Raw genomic sequence first — 23,470 nt, 5'->3', positions numbered from 1 at the left:
CTCGGTTAATTCTCATAAAAAAATTAAGTTTGCGGTCTCAAAACAGAGAAGTGAGAATAGCTCAGTTGAGAGTACCTGCACAGATGAAGTGTGTTAGAAATTTGAGGTATGATTGCCTTAAAGGAAATATAGTTTAGGGCACTTCCACCTTCTTGGTTGAATTTTCGTTCACTTTCATTAAGGTGGATGGCCTACTTAACACAGGACTGCTGATATTTTTATGGTCAATTGATGTTTTGTACTGCTGTTGCATATGACCGGAGACTCCCACCTCAATGCCAGGGAATGATTCAAGCATGTGAATCCATGGAAAATCCATAGCTAGATAAGAGGATGTCTATAGTGCTCTGATAGGTTTGTAGATGGTTGACAACACCCACACAAAGCTCCTCCCAAGTCAGTACACCTACACTTTTAAATCATTCAACCAATAGGCTGCTGGCAAAAATGTTCTTTGCATGCTCTACCTGTTTCAGAATCAAGACCTTATTAAAGGAAGAATTTGACCCTTTAAAACAGACTTCATGTTTAAGGCAGCAGTATAAACCAGTCAAGAAGCAATACCTGGAGAACAGCCAAAGATACAATCAACACACTCCCCCTTTCCTATATTGGCATTTTGGGCCATTGAAAGCTTCCTTCCAGTAAGATTTTACATTAGCCAATCAAGCACTACACAGGATTATCTTGTGTCGGAGGGGCCCTCTTGAAAAATGCACTAAGACCCCAGGACCTGCCCTATTCACCTCTTACAGCAGAACTTTGATAGGCCACAAAATATACCCAGACAGGCTAGCCTAACATTTTATGGGGCTTAGTGTGAAAGATGGGGGGCCAAGCTTTCGTGATGGTCTGTTCTTGATGGTTCACAGTAGCACTTAGTACTGCTGCAGTCATGAGTTGCAACAAATGTTATACGGTAAGAGCGGTGTTATGAACTCCAATGTAGCCCAATATAGGCCTAGGTAGTTGCACGACCTTTTACCTACATTTGTCCTACCTTGCTCTACATAACGGTTCTGGTGCCGACCTTTTACCTAGCTACGTGCCAAATAAATGTCCAGCAGTTTTCTCCAAAAACTAGCCTCATTTATTATGCATGAGGATTCTTAGTATCACAGCAGGATTAACATCTTTTGCATAATAACTCTGTACAAGTGCCACCACTATCGTCATCCTTTGCCGACATGCCCACAGTACCATGACACATCAAGGGTACCTTTTGGGTATATAAATACGAACACCTTTGCTGGGCAAACCAGAGGAGAAATAGCTTCCATGCTGACACGAGACGCTGAAGTCTCTTCACGCAGACACTGAAGCAAGCAGTGGTCGGACATCCCTTGCGGGGTGTCCAACTCGCAACTAAGACGGGGTCCTTCGTTCTCTCACATCAGGTAATGGGGTTGGCTATTTCCTAGGGGGATTCTTGGCTATACACATACATACATGCTTGGAACATTTAGATAAATCTAGTTAGGATCTTGTTTCTTAAGGAGTATGCATGATTACTGACATGTATCTATATGCCTGCATATATAAACTGTTTTAGCACCATGGTAGAATTCTACTTCTTATTTACTCTGTTGGTGCTTGTAATCGCATATATCTGTTTCTGTCTAATGATTGTTGTAGCACACATTTTTTTACTAGAATGACGCTTTTTCAATAAATGCTTATCGAAAACATTCCCACCGTTTATTCTGTGTATCTCTCTGAGACAAAGTGAGCACAAGTGACTCAGCAAAAAGTACTGTACTGTTTCCACGATCCCAGAGGGGTCAGGGTTGTCATGTTCAATAGTTGTCTGATACTATTCACTCCTTGGTAAGGTTGGAAGGCTAATAGTGGCACTGCGAGCTAGCTGGTCTACAGGCGATCACGTCAATTGGGGGTGATTGGAATCAGTCTGGACACTAATCCCTTAGTTGATGTTGTCTAAACGTGCATATCCTATATACATTTGTAGGAACTACACAACAGTGGTCTTAAATAATCTTATCTTGATACCCTAGGCAGGATCTAGCAGTCAGAAGCTCAGGCAGACTCCACCAAGGAAAAGTGAGGAAGTAAGAAGAATAAAGAAACAAAAGGCTCCGCGTCCTGAGTACACCAGTGTAAGCTAACAATGCTCCTGCTGCCATAAGGCTTGATAACCTTCCACTACCTGCTATTTCGCTAGTAAAGAAAACCAGTGGCTATGGGACACCAAAGGAGACTTAAGGGGGGCAATTCATGCATGGCAGGAAGGATCCATATGGATTGGGTGGTTGGAACACTGCCTAAGGCTGCTTCAAATAGCTTGTGTTTCTCTTCAGGTCAGAGAATTTTCACCAAAGTGGTTATTACCTCCTTAGCCTCAGTGGCATTGGCATAAAAAGTTACAGAGTGGTCAGCATTGTGCAGGAAAATTAAAAACAAATGTACTCAATAACTAGGGAGTATTCTCACAGCATGTGAGGAAAGACTGTAGCTTCTTAGTGGTGAACGATTGCCCTAAAGTGCATAATGGCAGGGACAGCTAAAAAATACAACAGATGACCATGTTATAGGAAAACAGAGTAAAAATAGAATGCTCTTTTTGATACTGTTTCGAATGGTGCAGAGGCCCCCACGGGTGTTTTCTAAAAGAAGGAGCAGGGTAGAGGCTCTACGTTTAGCGGAATAATTTTTAACTCTACCCTATCCATTACCTTGGAAGCATTACGTGTGGACAAAATAAAGTGCTTACTTTACATAATCCAGTTCAGGCATAGGCTGAATGCTGTGCATCATCAATAAGAGCACAATCCTTTTGACCCTCACTCCACTTACTAGCTGCAGTAACTGAGCTGCACACAGGTGAGTCTTCCAGCCCTGGGCTCGGCAAGAAATCCCCTTCTGACTGGCCATCTCCTGCAGTGTTGCTTTCTTCTCTTCTGCAGAAAGACAAGCCAAAACATTGTTTTTACTATAAACACTGACACCCAGAACCCACCAGCAATGTTGGTTGGAGTATGCATCTTAAGACAAACTGCCAGTAATGATCAATCACAAATAAAATAGTCTCTATTTCTGAGGTTGGCACCTTTAACAGGCCTGATATGTTCTCAACAGCGCTTAAGGTGACAGAAGAGAAGCATGAATAAAATATACTGTCTGTCTAATACACTTGGAAGTTAGATAACCATATTAAGTGCATGGAAATAAGAAATGGCAACACAGATAACTCACATTACCAAATGAGCAACAGATTCGTGGTGTAATGCACGATGGGCTCAGCTATTCAGCAGGGGGTTACAGAGCCTTTATTTAGTTTTATAGTGTTCTGCATGTAACCTTAAGGTATAGGGAAGCAGATCAAGAGTAAAAAGTGCAATCAGCAAGCAGAACACTCCAGCTGGAGAGAAAACGCTTTGCGAGGTAGGGTGTACAGGGAGTATTTTTTTTAACCAAGAAGAGCTGGAATTTGATTGTATTGACGTTAGGAATGAACAATCGTTTGTAGTCCAACAGCATCCCCAGGTATTTGTCTTTTGGGATCGTTGAAAGAAGGGTTGCAAGACCTGTGTGCCTGTCAAATGGCAATCACGTTTTCCAACGACTATGATTTCAGTCTTGGTTCCTTTCAGGCAGATGAAGGTCTCCATCACTCAGTGAAGGGTGTGGTCAAAGCACAAGGTGATAGTAGTGGAGTTGCCTGGGTCATTCTGTGGCTGGAAACGTACGAGTCATCAGTATTTAACATAGTTGAATTGTTTTACTATCCATCTTGAAATGGTGTCCTTGGGTACGGCTGTGCCCCAAGGATGTGTTGTGTGCTCCAATAACGCTTGCTGATATTTTGTATCTCTTGCATACAGTACATCATTGTTCTGCTTGCATTTAATGTATTCACTGCCCTTTCTGCTGCAGTATTTTGTTATGAAGGCTGTTAGTTTTATGGTCTAATGGATGTGAAAAGGTGACACTACCTCGGGGGTAAAAAAAAAACTTGGGTTTGTCACCACACTGATCTGAACTTTGTAAATAATTATGTATGGTTGTGGTACGGTGAGTGACTCTACCTCTTTTACTCTCCTAGAAGACATGATCTCTTAAAAGGTAAGAATATTAAGTGAAACTCCAGGCTCAAAGAGTGCTTTCATTAGCTCTACTAGTACTAAATTAAGACACCACTGTGATGCTGAAAGTGCATGTGAAGGGAAGAGTTGTTGAGCTTCTTTCTTTTTAAAAAGTGGAATGGCAAAAATCTGCTTGTGTTACTACCTCTAATGTATGCTGCGATAACTGACAGATGAACAATTTGCTATCCAGCAAGTGTGTGAGGTATCTTACTATTACCAAAAACATAATAGCTATCTCCAACTTTCGTACTACTACACCTTCAGGCCTCACCTTGATATCCTTTGTATCCCTCTTGATATTATTCATCACATTCACGATTTTTAAGGCTTACTGTGTTAATTTCTCAGTACGTGTTTTTGGAGAGTGTGCGTGGTGAATTGTAAAGCCAGGGCAGGGAAGACTTTCCCAGATGCAGCAGTTGTAACATCTATAGTCGGAATTACACTGGAATCCTTCATTGTTTTCATCGCCTTAGCTGTGTGGCATCGTCACTCATTGCTGACGGTACTCAAAGCCTACGATTCACCACGCCCACCCCTAGCCCCCCCCCCAAAAGCACACCGAGATCGCCAGGTACCTTTAAATGAAACTGAAACTAAACCATTAACCATGGCCAGCCGCTTCATGACACATTCAGGCATTACAGCATTGCAGTAAGTATCCTGTAACAAGGCTCATCATTCCCTCGTCTCGAAGAGACCAAAGTGCCAAGGGTCTAAACGTGTCTGCATCTTTAAACAAGAATATTAGACTGCAAGGAGTTTCATGGAAGCCAACCCACAGAATTGAAAAAGTGCAATTTGGTTTCCCAAAAAACTGTGCCACCCCGCTTACTTTTTCCCAAAACAGAGTACCAATAAACTAATCATTGGACCCGGATGTTACTTGAATGTTTCAGGTCTTAGGTACTGGAAGTGTACATCATTAGTAGCCTAAAACTTGTTTAGGTCGAGCCTAGCGCAGCTCGCATGCGCTACTCTAGGAGAAGCCCTCTTGGAATCACTTCAGACTTTCTGAAAACTCGTGCGCGTGGTGTTCGGTTTTAGAAACATGCTATTGGCCTTTCTGTGGGACTTTCAAAAATTAAAGCATGCAATTGGCCAAAGGCGGGTGCATGTCCCACCTTTTCTGAAAATGTTTACTCCCACAGCGTTTAGCTGTCGGGAGCGAGCAGCAGCGCACAGCGTTCCATCTGTTGTGGATCATGTTTCATTTCAAGACCTTGCAGCTTTCCTTACAAGGCGCTTCCCCTCCACCCCGACCAAGGGACAGACACCACCGAAAAAAGAGTGCGTGCTTCTTTTCCAGCACTCGCATTTATCAATAAGATACTAACAAAGCGTGTCCCCTCCACCCCGGTCAAGGGACAGACCCCACCGCCACAAGAATGCTCACTTCTTTTCCAGCACTCGCATTTCATCTGTGTCAGCACTCTCTTCCTGCACCGTTATCTTTGTATTGGTATGTTATTGTCAAGACATTTGCTGTACTCCGTAGTTGGCCTATATAGTCGCCTCTTTCAGTACCATCTTAAAAATTGACCTCACCGTTTAACATTAGCGTTTTTTCCTCACTGTGGTGCATGCTTCCTTTTATACCTCAGCGCAGCTGTGGTGCGCGATACCTTCCACATCTCGGCATAGTGCACAGCTGTGTTGAGTATTTCCTTTCACCACGTTGCTTTTTGGAGCTCGCTCGTAAAGCAGGCCCTTGCTGGGGGCTTAATCTGAGCCGGTTCTGCCGGTGCGCACATGGGCACTTAATTATTAGCACTAGCTTTTTGTGCGTGCTTGCTGGCACCAGCTGCTAAATAATGCCTCTGCGCAGCTGTGGTGCGTGCTACCTTTCACATCTCTGCACAGCTGTGGAGCGTGCTACCTTTCCCCCCATTGCACAGTACACCGCTTCAAAATTGACCGCACCTTTTAACATTCGCGTTTTTTTCAGCGCCGTGGTGCATGCTTCCTTTCACACCTCTGCGCAGCTGTGGTGTGTGCTACCTTTGACATCTCTGCACAGTACACAGCTGTGGTGCATGCTTCCTTTGCCCCATTGCACAGTACAAAGCTTCAAAATGGACCGCACCGCACCTTTTAACATTCACGCTTTTTCATGACTGTGGTGCGTGCCTCCTTTCACATCTCTGCGCAGCTGTAGTGTGTGCTACCTTTGACATCTCTGCACAATGCACAGCTGAGGTGCGTGCTTCCATTCCCCCATTGCAAAGTACACAGCTATGGCGTGTGCTTCCTTTCACCCCACAGCACAGTAGTGGTGTGTGCTTTCTTTCACAACACTGCACGGTGCAGCTATGCGGTGCGTACTTCCTTTCACCCCACTGCACAGTGCACAGCTGTGGTGCGGGTTTCCTTCACTGCACTGCACATGCCCCCTCCATCGCACCCACGTGGTTCTCTCGTTTTCTATTTAATAAACAAATTTCACACACAGATGCCCAGGTTTCCGATGTTCGCAAATGTCACTAGAACTCACAATTTTTCTTACAAGGCGTGTCCCCTCCACCCCGGACGAGGGACAGACCCCACCGCCATCAGCAGGATTATAAAGCGCCCTGACAGAAGCAACAAGGAGGTGGACCTTGCAGCTTTCCTTACAAGGCGTGTCCTCTCCACCCCGGCCAAGGGACAAACTCCTCCGCCACAAGCTGCTGTGATAGTTAATTATTATTCCTACCAACTTTGGCATTCACATTATTGCCCCTTATTATACTATTTGTTAGTTTTTAAATCATCAGCAGCAACATTTGTGCCCCTGTGCTGCCCAGACAGGAAGCACACCAGTACCACCACTGTAACAGGAGGCAGACCCACCACCCCTCCCACACTTCCAACAGACTGCTCTACAGTAAACAGTCTGTGTATTGTTTCTTATTGCTGCAATTTATCTCCCTTCATTGGCTCCTCGCCCGCCCCTTCACTCTTACCCTTTCTCCCTCCCACTGACAGAAATATTTATAACACTTTGTTTATTATAACATGCTGCACAACATTCACAATGCTCTACAACACATATTAAAAATGTTAACAAAGCCAATAGCTCTGTCTAAACACTTATAACGGCGAGACCTTTTGGCTATGCCATTAGTAGCCTAAAACTTTTTTTTCCTATTATATTACTCTCAGGTTGGTGACAGTACAAAATACCAACAAGCTACTTATCTTCGGTAACGTTCTTTCTGGTAGAGACAATCTAGCTGCAGAGTCCTTTTAAATATTCCCTAGGTGTCAGACTAGATCCAGAAACGTATTCAGCAATACTTCTGCGTGTTGGTAGGCGGCATTCTGTGGCTCCACACTGGTGCCTTTTCACTCTGGAAATGACATGCAGAGCCTATATAGGCGTCACTCCAGCACACCGTCAGTTGCTTTCAGGGCTGTCAGAGCACCAAAGCGCAAAGCCGTTAAAGCAAATTGGTGTAACTAGTGTGCATACTACTAGAATTGTGATCTTATTAGTGGATAGGATCAAACCACGGAACGGGGTGGATGGTAAGAATCTGCGTCTAGGCAGTCTACCAGACGAGCATTACCATAGTTAGGTATCTGATAGAGACTTCTAGCAGCAGATTCCTCATCTTTTGAATAGATACAAAAGCAGTGCCGATTTGGAGGAGAGTCTGTGAATGGACTCCAGACAAACTCCTGCAGGCTCAAGCGAGTAAAATGCCCTTCTCAGCAGACCAGACTATCCAGACAACAGTGCTTTGTGAACGTGTGGTGGGGCGCCCACATAGCCGCTTGGAAAATGTCCCGAACATGGAGTCCGCGTGCCAATACAGGGGGCGGAGATTTAGCCCTGGTAGAATGAGCATGCAGTCCTTCCCGAGACTGGTTTTTAGACAATGCACAGCAGATGTGAATGCAAAGCATGAGCCTTCAGGACATGATTTCTTTTGCACAACCTTGCCTTTTTGTTGCTCCACAGAACCACACAATGAGCCGATCATCCATCAAGTGTTCTTTGGTACAAGCTAGGTAAAATCTTAACAAGAAATGGAGTCTCTCCTCCCCAGAGAGGTGAGGTGGAGCCTAAACGTGATCAAGATAATATTCTGACAAGGACAAGAGTCACAACTCTAGGCAAAAAATATGCCTGTGTACGCAAGAAAAGCTAGTCCGGAAAGAAGTTGGCGTGGAGCAGGAGGACACAGAGCTTAAAGCTCACTTGACAAAAAAATTTACATGTCGAGACCTGGGACATTTGAGCATTTTTAATGTTTCCTTCTGGAGGTAGGAGTTGAGAGGGGGCAGGTCCAAATGGGATGAAGGCTGATGTACTTCATGGGCACCATAAAGTAGTGGGAATAACACAATTTCCCAATTCTGGCGCAGGCACACTCTCGATAGCCCCTGAGCCCTGCATGTCCTGCAGCAAAATGGATCAACGGCTCTCCGTCCGTCGCTGGGGTTATAGTGGAAGGTGCGGTGGGGAGAGAGTGATAGGCAGGATTCAACCCAAAACAATCTGTAGGACCCAGCTGTCTGATGTTATCACCTGCCAACCTGGCAATAGTTGTCAGATACTGCCTCCCACTGGGTAGCTGTGCTCCACTAAGAGCACACTAAAAGGGTTTGGCAGGTGGAGCTGCAGGAGGCTAGTGGTCAGGGCAGCCTGTTAAACTTGAAAGCAGGGATGGTGGGCACCACAGCCTCGAAATGTCTGGGTAACTTGTGGAGGTTGGACAGGCTGACTGCTTGGGGTAGCTCTGCCAAAGCTGTGAAAGGAGCAATAGGGGTGATGTGGCTGGTGAGGTGGGGTAGATAAGCTCAAGGAGGGTGAATGGCCCTGTTCTCCTTGAACCACTCAAGAGCTGACTTTGCCCTCTCTCCAAACATGAGAGTCTTGTTGAACCGTATGTCAATGAGAGATGACTGGACATTGCCTGAAAAACGGATGGGCTACAGCAAAGGGTGGCCAGCCCAAAAAGAATTGTAAACTTGGCGGTGTCATGACCATCATATATAGCTCGGGTGAGAACAGGTTATCTAGTGGCGCTAAAAGAAATGAACAGATGTCAGTGTGCGGGAGTGGCGCTATACAGGTTCTGCACATAATTTCCGGAGCGAGCAGGCATCTGTGAGTCAGTAGGTGGCGCTGTGCAGCTCTGCACTGTGGTATTGCTGAAAAGTTTCTGGATACAGTCAGAAACCTGGGGAATATTCGAAAGATGAGGAATCTGTGGCTAGATGTCTCTATCAGAAGCACTTTGTTATTTTTAAAGACATTATATCTGTCATTTGCCAAACCTGTTGACCTGTTGAAATAATGTAAAAATAAACTATATGATCATCTGATTCATTTTCTTGGTCATTATAATTTTTGAGTAACAAGGTAACTGTGAATCTTGCAAGGTATATTTCACAGTTTTCACCCAACACAGATTTAGGGCTGACATTAGCAATGTTCTTCCCCTCTTCAATGACTGCCTTTGCTTTTTTTCAGTAGTCCTCTGGCAAATGTGACATACAGCCTTCCATATCTTCCCAATCCTGGTGTCTGTGCCTGTTGAAGAGGGCATTATAATTTGCTATCCTTCTCCATGTGGCAGATACCCTCTCCCTACTGCCTTCAGCCTTTTGCTGTCCTGGTCTGGAGTGAGTCGCATGAAAGAAAGTGACATGGCTCTTTCTAGGTCAAGCTTGAGCCAGCACATAAGCGCTGCACGGCGAGACTTGTTGTGGTGGAGTAGCGAGTAGAAGCCTCGCCCAATCTCCAACCATTTTTGTCATTGGCTTGTGTCATTGTCTGTCCTAAATGCTGGCTTCTGATTCGAAAATAGGGTTGTTAGTCCCTCCTTAGTACTGCCTCCTCTACATTCAATAAACATCCGTTATCCAGCGCCAAGAACCCTATGGGTGAACGTGCACTTTACAAATACACGTTATGTTATTTGTCACCTCATATGAGGACTGGCCTCTTTACTTCGGTTGTTACACGGTACGTGTTATTTAGACTGTGAGCACTATTTTCTTTATTCAGTTTCTCTTATTGCAGGCATGACGTGCTTTAGTGCCTTCTTTACCCCTCTCCCGTTGTGGTGCCTGGTTTATCGCCCTCCATCCTGTTGTCCCTGCCTTCTTCATCCCCTACTTCCCGCTCTCCGTGCCTTCTCCCTGTCTGTGCGCCCCGCCCGCACTAACGTCCGTGATGCCTTACATTTGCAATGCAATAGGTCTCACATTTAAGCGAGTTTGAGCTATTGGCATTGTAAATGACAATGCTTTTTATTTATGTTTTATTTTTTAAAACCTATATAAAACGCATTGACATTTACAATGCCAATAGCTTAAACTTGCGTAAATGCCAGACCTATTGTATTTCAAATGCTTGTGTTAATCATGGTGGTGTAAATACAATTGACAGACAGCTGAAAATGCTCCTAGAACATGTGCATCAATAGCGGTGCCAGCTTTACCCAAAGAAATGATAAAAATAAGGTTCTGTACAACAAATAGTTTCCCAATACGAATGGTGACCTTTGTGTGCTTTTGTGTGCCTGCAATTATGCACAGCTACTGGAAAGACCACCTGTTAGCGAAATGTCCTCTGTGGCCTGGATTAAAATGGGGTTCTGTGGTTTCACTGAAGCGAGCCATTTTTTGTGTCGTGATTGGACTTGCTAAATGATCTCTACACACAGTGCGTGCTTGCTCTCAGTTTAAGGTAGCACGCATCATCAGCAGCTTCCTGTTCTGGCAGCGTCTTGTGGTCTAGCAAGATTGCAATTGCGACAGCCAGTATCATACCGTAAAACTCTATCATTCTGGGCTGCAGCCACCCGAGGGATGACTTATACCTGCAGCGCCATTTTTCCATCTCTATGACTTCCTTGCAGGGTCGGATTCGGATTACAATTTTGCCCGGGCACTGCCAAAAAAAGTGTCCCACTTGCACGGGGTGTGCACTTTCATGAAACTCCATTTGGTTACTCTCATTTGTAGAGAAATGTTTGGTAAATTAAGCATTTTTAAGCTTATAGAGCCAGTAACATTGGTAAAGACCAGGAGCACTGCAGTTCGGAGTAGTTACTTACAGCCTTTACAATGTAGTTAGATGCTCTTTCCCAACCAGCTATGTCATTGACTCTGATCATCAATAGAATCAGAAATCTAATACAAAGTCAAGGGGACAGGGTAAGACTGGAATCTCTGGCTAGAACAGTAAAAGAAAGAGCAGCTCTGAACCTCTGCCTTGGAGAATAGAACCTCTAATGACAAACAGTAAAGAAACAGAGTTTGCATATCAGCCATAAAAACATTTTCCAAAACACTACAGAGAAATTAAATTCAGCTCCCTCACACATTTTGCACTTTTCTCTGAATGCAAGTACCTTTTTCAGCCTTGTCCCCCACCCTCTCTTTCTTTGAGTGCACTACTCTAGTTAGACAGTTATCCCCAGTTCTGCTGGGGGGAAAGAGGTGGAGAACAGGGCGGTAAAGAGGCAGTGTAATGAGAGAGGTGAAGTAGAACCAGAAATCAGGTAGTGATAGCTGTGATGAGGAGAGACATAAGGTAAAGACGGAAAGATCGGGTAGCCAGAAGAAAAGGTACAAATGTATAGAATGAGGAAGAGGTAAGTAGATAATGAGTATAAGAGATATAGGTCATACGTTATGGTCCTAGACAAACACATGTAAACCTGCAAAGGGAACCTTCTTCACTTTTCCAAAGAGAATATGTATCAAATGCCAGCAGATTTCAAAAGAAGCAATAAACACTCTCTGTTCTCAGAATTATGGTTCAAGTGACCTGCAGACAACTAGTGATTTTGGTTTAAATATTCCATCTGAGTAACAATCCCTCCCAATTCTTCATGTGTCCTCCATGTGTAAGACACATGCTCTAGCACCAAATCTGAAGCACGTTCTGTGGGCCAGAATTTTCAACAGCTGCTCAACCTAATAAAAAGTGCTTTGCACTACAAGGAATTCTATTTCTTTTTATTTACAGATTTATTTACTTTTTTATGGGGCCTGTTCACCTCTTCCGACTTCTCACTTCAGACGATTGCTCAGTGGACTAAACACACTTTGTGGAGGTTGAAACCTGGAGTCAGCTAAAATGTTCATCCTTCCCATGTGGATGAAATGTCACCGGTACAAAACACTACTGCTTTCCTAGTACATATCCCTTCATGGTGTTGTAATTTAGCAATGATTAGGTTAAGCATTAGAAGAAGACATCTTGTATTTAGAGACTATCTTGTCCGTTTACGGCTCCATTTCGTATTTCTCTCGGCCATTTTGTTTGCCATGTGCTCTGTCCTACCTTCCTGTCAACGGCTCTTGAAATCTGCCTAGAGACAAGATATATTTAGTCTACTCTGTTTTGCACATGCTCAGTTGAGCATACAGCTGTCTCCAACTTGTAACTGTCAAGATGTGCCCACCAGAATTAGCTAACTGTCAGCCCCTCCCACGTGTTGCTAGCACACTCTCTGTATGACCTTATATGTATTTGAAACCAGCATTCTATACCTTGTACCGCCTTCATTTGAGCCCCGTGTGGGTATAAAAGGACCAAACTCCTTTCAGTCAGTGTGCTACATCATACTCTACCAAAGGGTGTTGTATGAATGTAGTTCCATCTCATGAGGTTTAATGAACTCTGTTTTTTCTATTCCAGTTTCTGTGCCAACTTCTTGCTATTGGTCTAAGGACTCTGTGTAGAGAAGGGCGAATCCCTTGCACTGGTAGGCCTGGCTGAGGATTGCCACCACAAATTGGCACCCAACGCGGGGCTCATCGGCGACTCGGATGCCCGAAGGAGTGGTCGAGACGAAGGATTGGAATCTAGCTTTGGACGTGATCACTGCCGGAGGAGACCAGAGTCTTGGCATTCACGGCGTTTTCCCTTTCTTTCTGATATGACCATCCAGGTGGCGCCGGTCCTCGACTGAGATCTCTTCTGTTGATTCACTGTGCAGTGACCATTTGGTCGATTTGAGAACTTGGCAGTAGGAACCTGGACACCATTTGATTGGTAAGAGCCGTTTTGCGGCACTTGCTGTAGGTTTTGACGCCTTGACTGGTAAGGTAGTTTAGAAACACTTACTGTGGCATTTGTTTATGGAATAGGCCAAATATTGAACATATATATATATATATATATATATATATATATATATATATATATATATTCTGTTAGAGAGAAGTTGTAAATGACCCTCATCTCAGTTCCCACGTCAATCACAGCACTTTACATGACTGTCAGGTAGCTATTTAAATACCAGAAATAGGATATTTCCTCCAATTGAATTTTCCCATTATGTAAGCTTCTGGGACTTCTATTCAGCAGGTAAATTAATACGTGCTTTTGCTGCAGGAGGCAGATTTGTAGAACAGGTCCCCAGTAACAAAAATGACCGCCAAAACCTGTCCCCACCCTTCCGGCCCACTGGGAATAGGCCTGGTGAATGTTATGGCAACTCCAGCCCTGGCTCCTCGTATTCATTCCAACATAACACCGCCCTCTGCCATTAGCTTACGTTTTTCATGGATAACCCACTTGCCAACATGTCTCTAGTGTTTTCATCCGGGTGCCCCTAAAAATTAAAGTAATTCCAGTAGTGCCAAGCAGCAATATTTATTCAGGTTTTTCCATCCTGTGTAACAGCAACCAAATACCACCCACATTATAAACACTTCAACACAGTTGTTATTTAAAATCTAAGCTAGTACACAAGTCCTAAACAAGAAGGGGCAGGTTTGAGCAATCAATGGAGGCGTACAAGGCATAATTTAGAGAGGTGGCGAGGGTGTGAGTTAAGAAGGGGCAGGTCAGAGCCTTCAATGGTTTAAAAGAGCTAATCAGTTGTGCCCTTGCATAATGTTGTCCTCACACTTGCGTAAACTCTTTAGGGCATGCCATAGAAATACTGGGGGCCCCCTATACACATTCCCCCAAAGGAATTGATGTAGGGAAAAACAGGATACCTTGTATCCAAACACACGCAGAACTGAGGGCTATAACTTTCATGCAAAGGTTCGTAGTTAAAAGCAGCCTTAGGCCCCCGTAAAGAACACAGGCCCTTGCGAGAAATAGTTCAAAATACCATGCCACAAAAGACAATGTGTTTTAGCTGAATTGGTCAGGTCATACAGTTCACTTAAATGCCAGGAACTAGCTTGCAGTCAGTAAGTTGAGCTTCTGCATGAAGCATAGATCATATCTTCCTTCAGACTCAGGACACCAGCAGTGTTGAGATGTAGAGACTATGGAACTAGGTTACCACAAGCTCCATTTGCTAGAGAGATGGGACACAATGCACCAGTCACATGAGAGCCTGCTTCCTCAGAAGTGCTGCAGTTTCTTACACCTTTAAACTTGAACAGTACATAGGAAGAAATACCAGGTGCTCATCCTGCCTTAGTACATACTGACGCAAAGGTGTATATTTCTGCGATCACACCTACAGGTCAGATAGCTGGCAACTCGCTTCTGTTGAAAACCACAGGTCACAGTTACTACAGAAACAACAGCTTCACATATCTAAAAGGTCAGATGATCTAAGCTGATAAGTGTTAAGAGAAGATTGAACCATGCATTGTGTAGTTAGATAAAGATATCTTTGCTCTGCTTAGGTTCCGAGAACCCAAACCCACATGGAGGTATCCATGCTCATCATGTGAGTCTAGGCCCACCTACATGCACTTCTGTTTGAGAAATTGATACATCTACTGATGCTATCTTTTATGTCCTATGTGAACATTGCTCACGTCAATGACCAACTTGTGACTAATTCCTTTGTGGTTTAGAGGAATAAATACAACTTACTCTAAGCTAAAGGGAGAGACGTCAAGTTGTATCTCCTTTGAGGGGAAGTGATCGCTCCTTTAGTGACTGATCCTCACTACAATATTGTAATAAACCCATATTGTATTGTTAGCTTGTTATTCTTGGTGTCTGTTTATTAGATTTTTCCCCGCAACATTTTGGCAGAGTTTCCAGCCAGGATTTTCACTTCTTTTCACCTGCTGCCATATCCTGAAATTCCTCCTGTCCTCTTGAAATGATTTGCACAACTATAAGAAGGTAAGAAGACGCCTGTTACAAGGTCTTCACATTTCTCTGGGACGGGTAAGACATGTTGACAGTAGAATATGTTATATGTTATTTTCTTATTATTTCTATGTTGAGAGATGCATGCATGCTTTAAGAAGGACTAGAGTTCCATTGGGCAGTCCGGAAGGTACTAGGGGACCTGACTAAAAGTAGGCAGGGTAGAGGACTTGAGACTGGGTAATCAGTATACGTTATAAAAGGCAGAACAGTCAAGACGTCCCAGGTCTTAAACCTGGAAGTCACAGTTTGTAATTACAGGCAGTGAAAGTCCTCCTTGTGAGTCCTGCAGAAGTGATCAGCAGTAGTGGCTTTTGCCCTAGTACATGGGTTTTTGAATAGTAAATAGTTTTAGAATAGTAGCTAATTTTAGAATAGATGAATAGTTTTTACAATATAGTAGCATTTTTATGTATATATGAATTGAAGTGTTGCCACAAATTAATATCATGTTGTAGTTTTATGTTGTTGATGTTATGTAGTTAGGATTTCATATTTTGCAATTGCAACAGGTCCCTGAATTAAATGTCCATCTTTATAACAGAAGGATTGTAGGTTTTTCAAACGGCACTGACCCCAGTAGGCTACCAATACCAGTGCCACCTAATAATCCTTTAATGGGAGAAATCCTTGAGCGCCTAGGAATTGACACCACATTACATTTAGGTCTAAGGACAACATACATTGATGTAATAACATTAGATACTTTAGAAGAGTGGATACTTGTTACAAAGAATTAATTAGAAACTTTTTTAAACATTCTACAGGGACATAGATGAATATCTTGAGGGTATATAGACAGCTATTTGAGAATATTCTCTTAAAGCAGGACTCAGTACATTAAAACTGCAGTATAAAAGTATGTCTTATTTTAATATAAGATATTTTATCTAAATGTGTAGAGATTCTAAGGTGTTAAGACTACTCTCTGCTTACAGTTTCACCAGCCAAAATTAACTAGGTTATTTAGAAGAATGTATGAGAATAAGTGAGCTGAAAGGGAAGACTAGTTTGTGTTAATAAAAAGTATGCAAGGAGTAGGAGACTGGTGGATATCCAGGGTAATAAGAAGTAAATAGAAGGGCATGATCATATGAAAGAATTCAGGAATTTAGGAATATAAAAAGTTTAAATAAATACAGGTATTAACCCAACAGGCCTACCTACCTGTCCGAGGCAGGGTGGTTTTGGAGGTTGGGGAAAGAGAGGTGGGCGATTTATTAATGAAATAGATATTGATTCATTGTCCAGTGTAACCTCTAAATTAAAAAAAAAACAAGGTCCTTCAAAGTGCCATGGGGTCCCTCTGTACAACACCTGGTTGAGGTATACTCTGAAAACAAAGCCCAACTAGGAAACAATTGTACAGAATGGCACAAGGCTACTAAATACCACACATACCCATGGCCTCAAGTGCATGACAGTCCTTCCATTCAAAAGAGACCAAGGGTCAGACCTAAAGGAAGTACAAAGAAAAGTCAGGAGCCTGCCAGTTCTCCCATTCAGAAGTGACTCAGAGGCAGACCCAAGGGTAGTATAAAGAAAAGCCACTCATAGAAGCAAGTAGTAGATGCACAAGCCCAGAAGAGGCCAAGAGGGAGACCTCGAAAATGGCCAAAGTCAGAGGGTACTAATGATAAAGCGGAAGAAGGGACTATGAGCGAAAACAGAGGCATGGGACAACCTAAAGAAAGCCTCTTTCCTCCGAGATAGCACAGCCTTTTGTAAAGTTATCAATTCTCCCTGCCTGAATGATAATAATGGTCCATCTTTAGATACGCATATTGAAGAAGATTCTTGGGTAAAACACTTTCAGGATATTTTACGTGAGTAGAGGAATCTACAGGCATACATGTTAGTCCTAAAATTGATTGTGATTCCTCCATGTGCTTCTCATTTGAACTTGATGAAATCAAACTTGCCCATAATCAATCTTCTGGCAAAGCACCTTGGGCCGATGGGGCTACTATGGATGTCTTTCTTGCAAATATACCTTTTAAGTCTCCTCTATTAACTGTGGCTTTTAACGCCATAGCGGAGACTGGTCCTCCACCCTCCTGGAAACAATCTGTAATCATATCGATACACAAGAAAGGGGAAGGTTCGGTCCCTGCCAATTATCGTTCCATTTCTTTGCTCGATTGCTCGGCCAAATTAATGGTTCGGTTATTGTTAAATAAATTAGACATATGGGCCGAGGAAATGGACATCCTCACTGAAGTTCAGTGTGGGTTTAGGAAGGGGAGGGGAACACTGGACCACTGTCGCAATTTGACTCTTACAATTGGTAAATATACAAGAGCAAAAAATACCCAAATTTATCTGGCATTTATGGATTTATCGAAGGACTTCGACTGTGTGGTTCACAGCAAGTTATAGGAAATGCTAAAGAAAATGGGAGTGGAGGAGGCTATTAACTTTATTAGAAAGCTATATCTGGATGGTACCGCTAAGGAACGAAACAGGGAAAAATGGTGAGTGTACTAAACCATTTAAAATTGAAAGGGGTGTCAGGCAAGGTTGTGTCCTGGCCCCTTTTTTGTTCGCTCTCTATAGAAATAAATTGAACGAGGTCTTGACTAAGTGCGAAAGATACCCCGTTAGTTTCATCTTCTGCGCTCCCTATCCTCCTCTACGCAGACAATGCTGTCCTGCTGGCAAGGACACCCATGGCATTACAAAATCTTATTGCATACTATACAGATTTTATGCATAACCTGGACTTGCACGTTAATAAAGCTAAATCCTACGTCATGGCAATATGCAGTGAGAAAAAGAAGAATATGAGATACAAATTAGATGGGGAAATAATAGAGCAGGTATATTGTTTCAATTATTTAGGGGTTGCTTTTGACAACAAGGAAGGACATGATGCAAAATCGAGTCATTTTAAGGATTCAAAGTATCGCAGCCTTATTTAGATTTTCTAAAAAATGAGGCAATAAGCTGATACTGGAAATGTCTACTATCTATATGGCAAAAACGCTCCCAATGGCTGCCTATGGGGCATTACTGATGTAACACCACTCCAAGTACAGTAAGATAAATTAATTAAATTAATAAATTAATTAATTAAACCACCTCAAGTGCATCCTGATCAACACCCGCTCCGTCCACAGACACGCCGTGGAACTCTGGAACCTCCTCGACGCTACATCACCGGACATCGCCTTCCTCACGGAAACCTGGATGAACGCCTCCTCTGCACCCGACATCGCCATCCTGGACGGGTACAAGATCATCAGGAGGGACCGCATCAACCAGACCGGAGGTGGCATCGCCATCGTCCACAGGAACACCATCCGCATCACGACCGACGCCAACGACTTCTTCGCCGCAGCCGAACATCTCCACTTCCAGATTCACACCAACCCTAAGACGACCCTCAGAGGCACCCTCGTCTACAGACCCCCGGGACCACGCACACAATTCAGCGAAGACATCACAGACTTCATCAGCCCGCACGCCCTCCCCTCCACCGACTACATCCTCCTCGGGGACCTCAACTTCCACCTGGAGAACAACAAGGACCGCAACACCACCGCCCTGCTGGAAAACCTCGCCAACCTCGGACTCAAGCAACTGGTCAACACCCCCACCCACTACGCCGGCCACACTCTTGATCCTGTCTTCTCTTCCAGCAAGTACATCACCTTCAGCCACGCCACCGGACTCCACTGGACCGACCACAGCTGCGTCCACTTCAGCTTCAAAAGATCCACGACCCACCACCACCCGCAACAGGTACCTCACAGGAATTGGAGCAAGATCACCGCAGACCAGCTCACCACCTCCCTCAGCCAGAGCCCACCCGCCAACACAACGGACCCCAACGAAGCAGCCCGCAACTTCACACAGTGGCTGACCGCCTGCGCCGACGACCTCGCGCCACTAAAGAACCCTCCCAGCAGACCCAGAAGCAAGAAGGCATCCTGGTGCACCGACGACCTCAAGGACTCCAAGAAGACCTGCCGCACCCTCGAGAAATCCTGGCTCCTCGACCGGACCACCGACAACATGACCTCCCTCAAACACGCTACCCGCAAGCACCACCAGCTCATCCGCACCACCAAGAAGAAATCCCTGAAGGAACGACTGGACAACAACGCCCACGACAGCAAAGAGCTCTTCACTATCGTCAAGGAGTTCTCCAACCCCAGCACCGGCACCAACGACATCACTCCGTCACAAGACCTCTGTGACTCCCTCGCCTCGTTCTTCCACCGCAAGATCGCCGACATCCACAACAGCTTCGGCGCCCCACCCACGCACCCAACCGTCGAACCAACGCCCCCCACCACCACCCTTCGCACCTGGACCACGGTGACCACCGAAGACACAGCCCGCACGATGAACACCATCCACTCCGGATCACCGACCGACCCCTGCCCACACCACGTCTTCAACAAGGCCGACTCCACCATCGCACCCCAACTCCGGAACATCATCAACGCCTCCTTCAACACCGCCACCTTCCCGGAGAGCTGGAAGCTCGCCGAGATCTGCGCCCTCCTGAAGAAACCTACAGCGGACCCCACCGATCTTAAAAACTTCCGCCCCATCTCGCTCCTCCCTTTTCCTGCTAAAGTCATCGAGAAGATCGTCAACAGACAGCTGACCGCCTTCCTCAAGACGAACGGATCCCTCGACCCCTCGCAGTCCGGCTTCAGAGCCAACCACAGCACCGAGACCGCCCTCATCGCAGCCACCGACGACATCCAGACCCTGCTCGACAAGGGGGAAACAGTGGCCCTCATCCTCCTGGACCTCTCCGCTGCGTTCCACACGGTCTGCCACCGCACCCTAGTCCAGCGCCTCAGCAACATCGGTATCCAAGAGAAGGCACTGGAGTGGATCATCTTGTTCCTCGCCGGAAGAACACAAAGAGTCCGCATCCCCCCGTTTCGCTCCGAGGCCACCGAAGTCATCTGCGGCGTCCCGCAAGGATCTTCACTCAGCCCTACCCTTTTCAACATCTACATGAAACCTCTCGCAGCCATCGCACGCCAGCACAACCTCAACATCATCTCTTACGCCGACGACACCCAGCTGATCCTCTCCCTCACCAGAGACCCCGACACATCCAGAACCGGCCTACACGAAGGGATGAAAGACGTCGCCGAGTGGATGAAGGACAGCCGCCTGAAACTGAACTCGGACAAGACGGAAGTCCTCTTCCTGGGATCTTCGCCCTCCGCCTGGGATGACTCCTGGTGGCCCCCAGCCCTGGGCACCGCACCCAAGCCAACCGACCAAGCACGCAACCTGGGCTTCATCCTGGACCCCTCCCTCTCGATGACCAGACAAGTCAACGCCGTCTCCTCATCGTGCTTCAACACCCTGCATATGCTTCGCAAGATCTTCCGCTGGATCCCGACCGAGACCAGGAAGACTGTCACCCAGGCACTCGCCACCAGCCGACTGGACTACGGAAATGCCCTCTACGCCGGAACCACAGCCAAGCTACAGAAAAGACTCCAGCGCATCCAGAACGCCTCCGCCCGACTCATCCTGGATGTCCCCCGACGCAGCCACATCTCCAGCCACCTGAGGAACCTGCACTGGCTCCCCGTCGACAAGAGGATCACGTTCCGGCTCCTCACCCACGCACACAAGTCTCTCCACGACCTGGGCCCCAAGTACCTCAACGACCGCCTGACCTTCTACACGCCCACCCGCCAGCTACGGTCCACCAGCCTCGCCCTCGCAGCCGTACCACGCATCCGAAGAGCCACCGCCGGAGGAAGATCCTTCTCTTACCTGGCTGCCAAGACTTGGAACTCCCTCCCCATCCACCTTCGGCTGACCCAGGACCATCTCGCCTTCAGGAAACAACTCAAGACCTGGCTGTTCGAGCAGTAGCATACCCCTCCCCCCAAGCGCCTTGAGACCCTCCCGGGTAAGTAGTGCGCTATACAAATGGCATGATTGATTGATTGATTGATTGTTGTCAATTCCACAATCGAGCAATCATTTTATAACGCATAAAGAAGCTGGTATGCCTTTTATTACGGATGCCATAAGATTAGCGCCACTTTCTCTCTAGTTATCTGTTTGGAAAAGGGAGACTGTGGATTTAAACCAAAAAATCTTTAAAGATGTCCTGAATTTGGACTATGCCCACAGAATCCCCTGGATATCATAGGTCAGGGAAACCCATACTTCTTTGGGTCTTGGGTTTTTATATTATACCCCGTACCTTTGCAAACATTTCCCTAAATCAAGACTAAAGGTGATCTTTCTTAATCAAGTCACTCAGGATAGTTGGAATACTCATAAGGGGAAACAAACCGTAAAGTTGTAGGAATCCATACCACAGACATTAAATAGTTCACACTCATACTTATGGATAGTTGAGAACAACCAGCGTCGATTCATCATGACTAGATTCAGAATGAACCTTATTCCATTAATGCTTGGTTATCCAAACAATTTGTTCTTAAGAAATTACCGCCTTGCCCTTGTGACAATAAGACAGCCCAATCTACTTTACACCTCCTCCTTTTTTGCCCATTATATTTAAAAGAGAGTAAGGTTCTCATTTTTCCAATATGAAGAAAATTCTCAACGAGAACTGTGGCCTCAGCTCTTTTTTTATTTTATTCATTAGATACCCGATCGGTTTGTTTTGCACTAGCCTCCTTTTTACTGGCTGCTTTAAGCACTCGTAAGGCCTCTAACACTTCACTTATATCACTGTCAGATTAATTATTTTACGGTCATATTCTGCTTTTTATATTTTGTGAATGTATTTTTAGATCTAATCTATTTTATGTAAAGGCTATTATTGTGGGCTCTGTATTGCTTTTAAGTGTTGAATCTATTGCATGTCTAATTTTAACACATTATTCTATGACATCTTTTTATGTGTGAACTTTTATGCATTTTATTGAAGTGCGAAATAAAGATAAAGCTTGATTGAGACTGAGAGAAAACAAATGTCCTCCTCAGTTGACTCGCATCAAGATAGTGAAGCGTCATAAAGACAACACAGCTGCCTATTTTGCAAACCCCATTTCAGATACAGGCAATGATATCCATGACTGGGCCACATATACTCCAGATGAGTGTAGCAAAGCACAAGACCCCCCATACCAGGCAGTGTTTTATATTTTGTAGATGAGTTTCCACAGTAGATTAGGACAACGGATTAAGACACACAGGTGCAGTAGTGGTCAAAGGAATATTGCATGATTCTTCATCTATATTGCTGATACCAGACCAGATAATGTTGCCACCTCATTACTTAACTCAGGCTGCTGAACTAGTAGTTTTAGTGCCAGCACACTTAAACAAGGAGAAGGGGAAGCAATAACCATATACTTTGATTCTGGCTATGCCACCACAATAGTGCAAAATGGTCTCTTAAAAACACATATATTATAGTTTTGTTAGCTCGTAAAACACCGCCACCCTCAGGCCAATTGGATGCACACAGACAGGAATAGATTTAATATATAGAAAGAAACCCAAGCATTTCTACTTATAAGTCCTAAATCTGCTACATTTCCCTTGGCACACTGCTTGAAACAACCTGTCTCTCTAATAATGCCGGGATTGATTTGTTTGCAACTTACATGAGTTGACCACAGTGTAGAAATACATAGGCACTGTCTGCCAGCAGGGTTCATTAAACCTCACCTTTAAAGTAGTAGTTCCCAAAATACTTGGCATCGAGAGCCCTCTACTGGGATCAGGGCTAACTCTAGGACGATGCGACCGGTGCCACCACACTGGATGCTGATTTCAGGTGGGGGGCACTGGTTCCACATACATTAAGGTTTTTTAAAAGTACTTACTAGCATTTCTTGCCTCCAGCAAATAACAGTGCATACAATGTGAATAGGTTAGTGAGTTACTATTTCTTGTCAGAAGGATCCTTTTTGTTGATTACAGTTTTATAGGTTAAACTCAAGGTATAAAGCAGTGAACTATTGACCGTCATCAAGGAGCTGTTGAGATACCACAAGATATGGATTAGAGAGCTATATGTTTTTTGTTCAGTCATTTATTTTACTAATGTTGCAATAAGTAGAAATAAATTCTTATTACTAAGGAACTCCCAATCATGGTGTTACAGTTAAAACGCCAAGTTCGTGCTTCTCCACATCAAGCACTCAAATTATACTGCCTATCAGTATGGATGGCATGTAACTCCTACACCTTGTGGTTCTCTGTCCTATGAAACATTTCTTATACATTGTGTTAGATCTGGGGGTCTCTAGTTGGCAATGGTATTCACCTTTGTCCAAAGAGGGACCCTTACTTCTAAGTCAGGATA

At 44.7% G+C, this 23,470-nt stretch overlaps 1 protein-coding gene across 1 annotated transcript in view; it reads right to left on the bottom strand.

The window, feature by feature from the left end:
- The window catches only part of SAP130 (Sin3A associated protein 130), a 696,083-nt gene that overhangs the window by 122,226 nt on the left and 550,387 nt on the right, over positions 1-23,470 (bottom strand). Inside the window, exon 20 of the mRNA XM_078665599.1 lies at positions 2,815-2,918. Coding sequence (XP_078521725.1) covers positions 2,815-2,918 — 104 coding nt within the window. The remainder of the gene's footprint in view (positions 1-2,814; positions 2,919-23,470) is intronic.

Source organism: Lissotriton helveticus, chromosome 11 (assembly GCF_964261635.1).
Source record: "Lissotriton helveticus chromosome 11, aLisHel1.1, whole genome shotgun sequence".
Classification (NCBI taxonomy): domain Eukaryota; kingdom Metazoa; phylum Chordata; class Amphibia; order Caudata; family Salamandridae; genus Lissotriton; species Lissotriton helveticus.
This window is presented reverse-complemented; position numbering and strand designations above follow the sequence as displayed.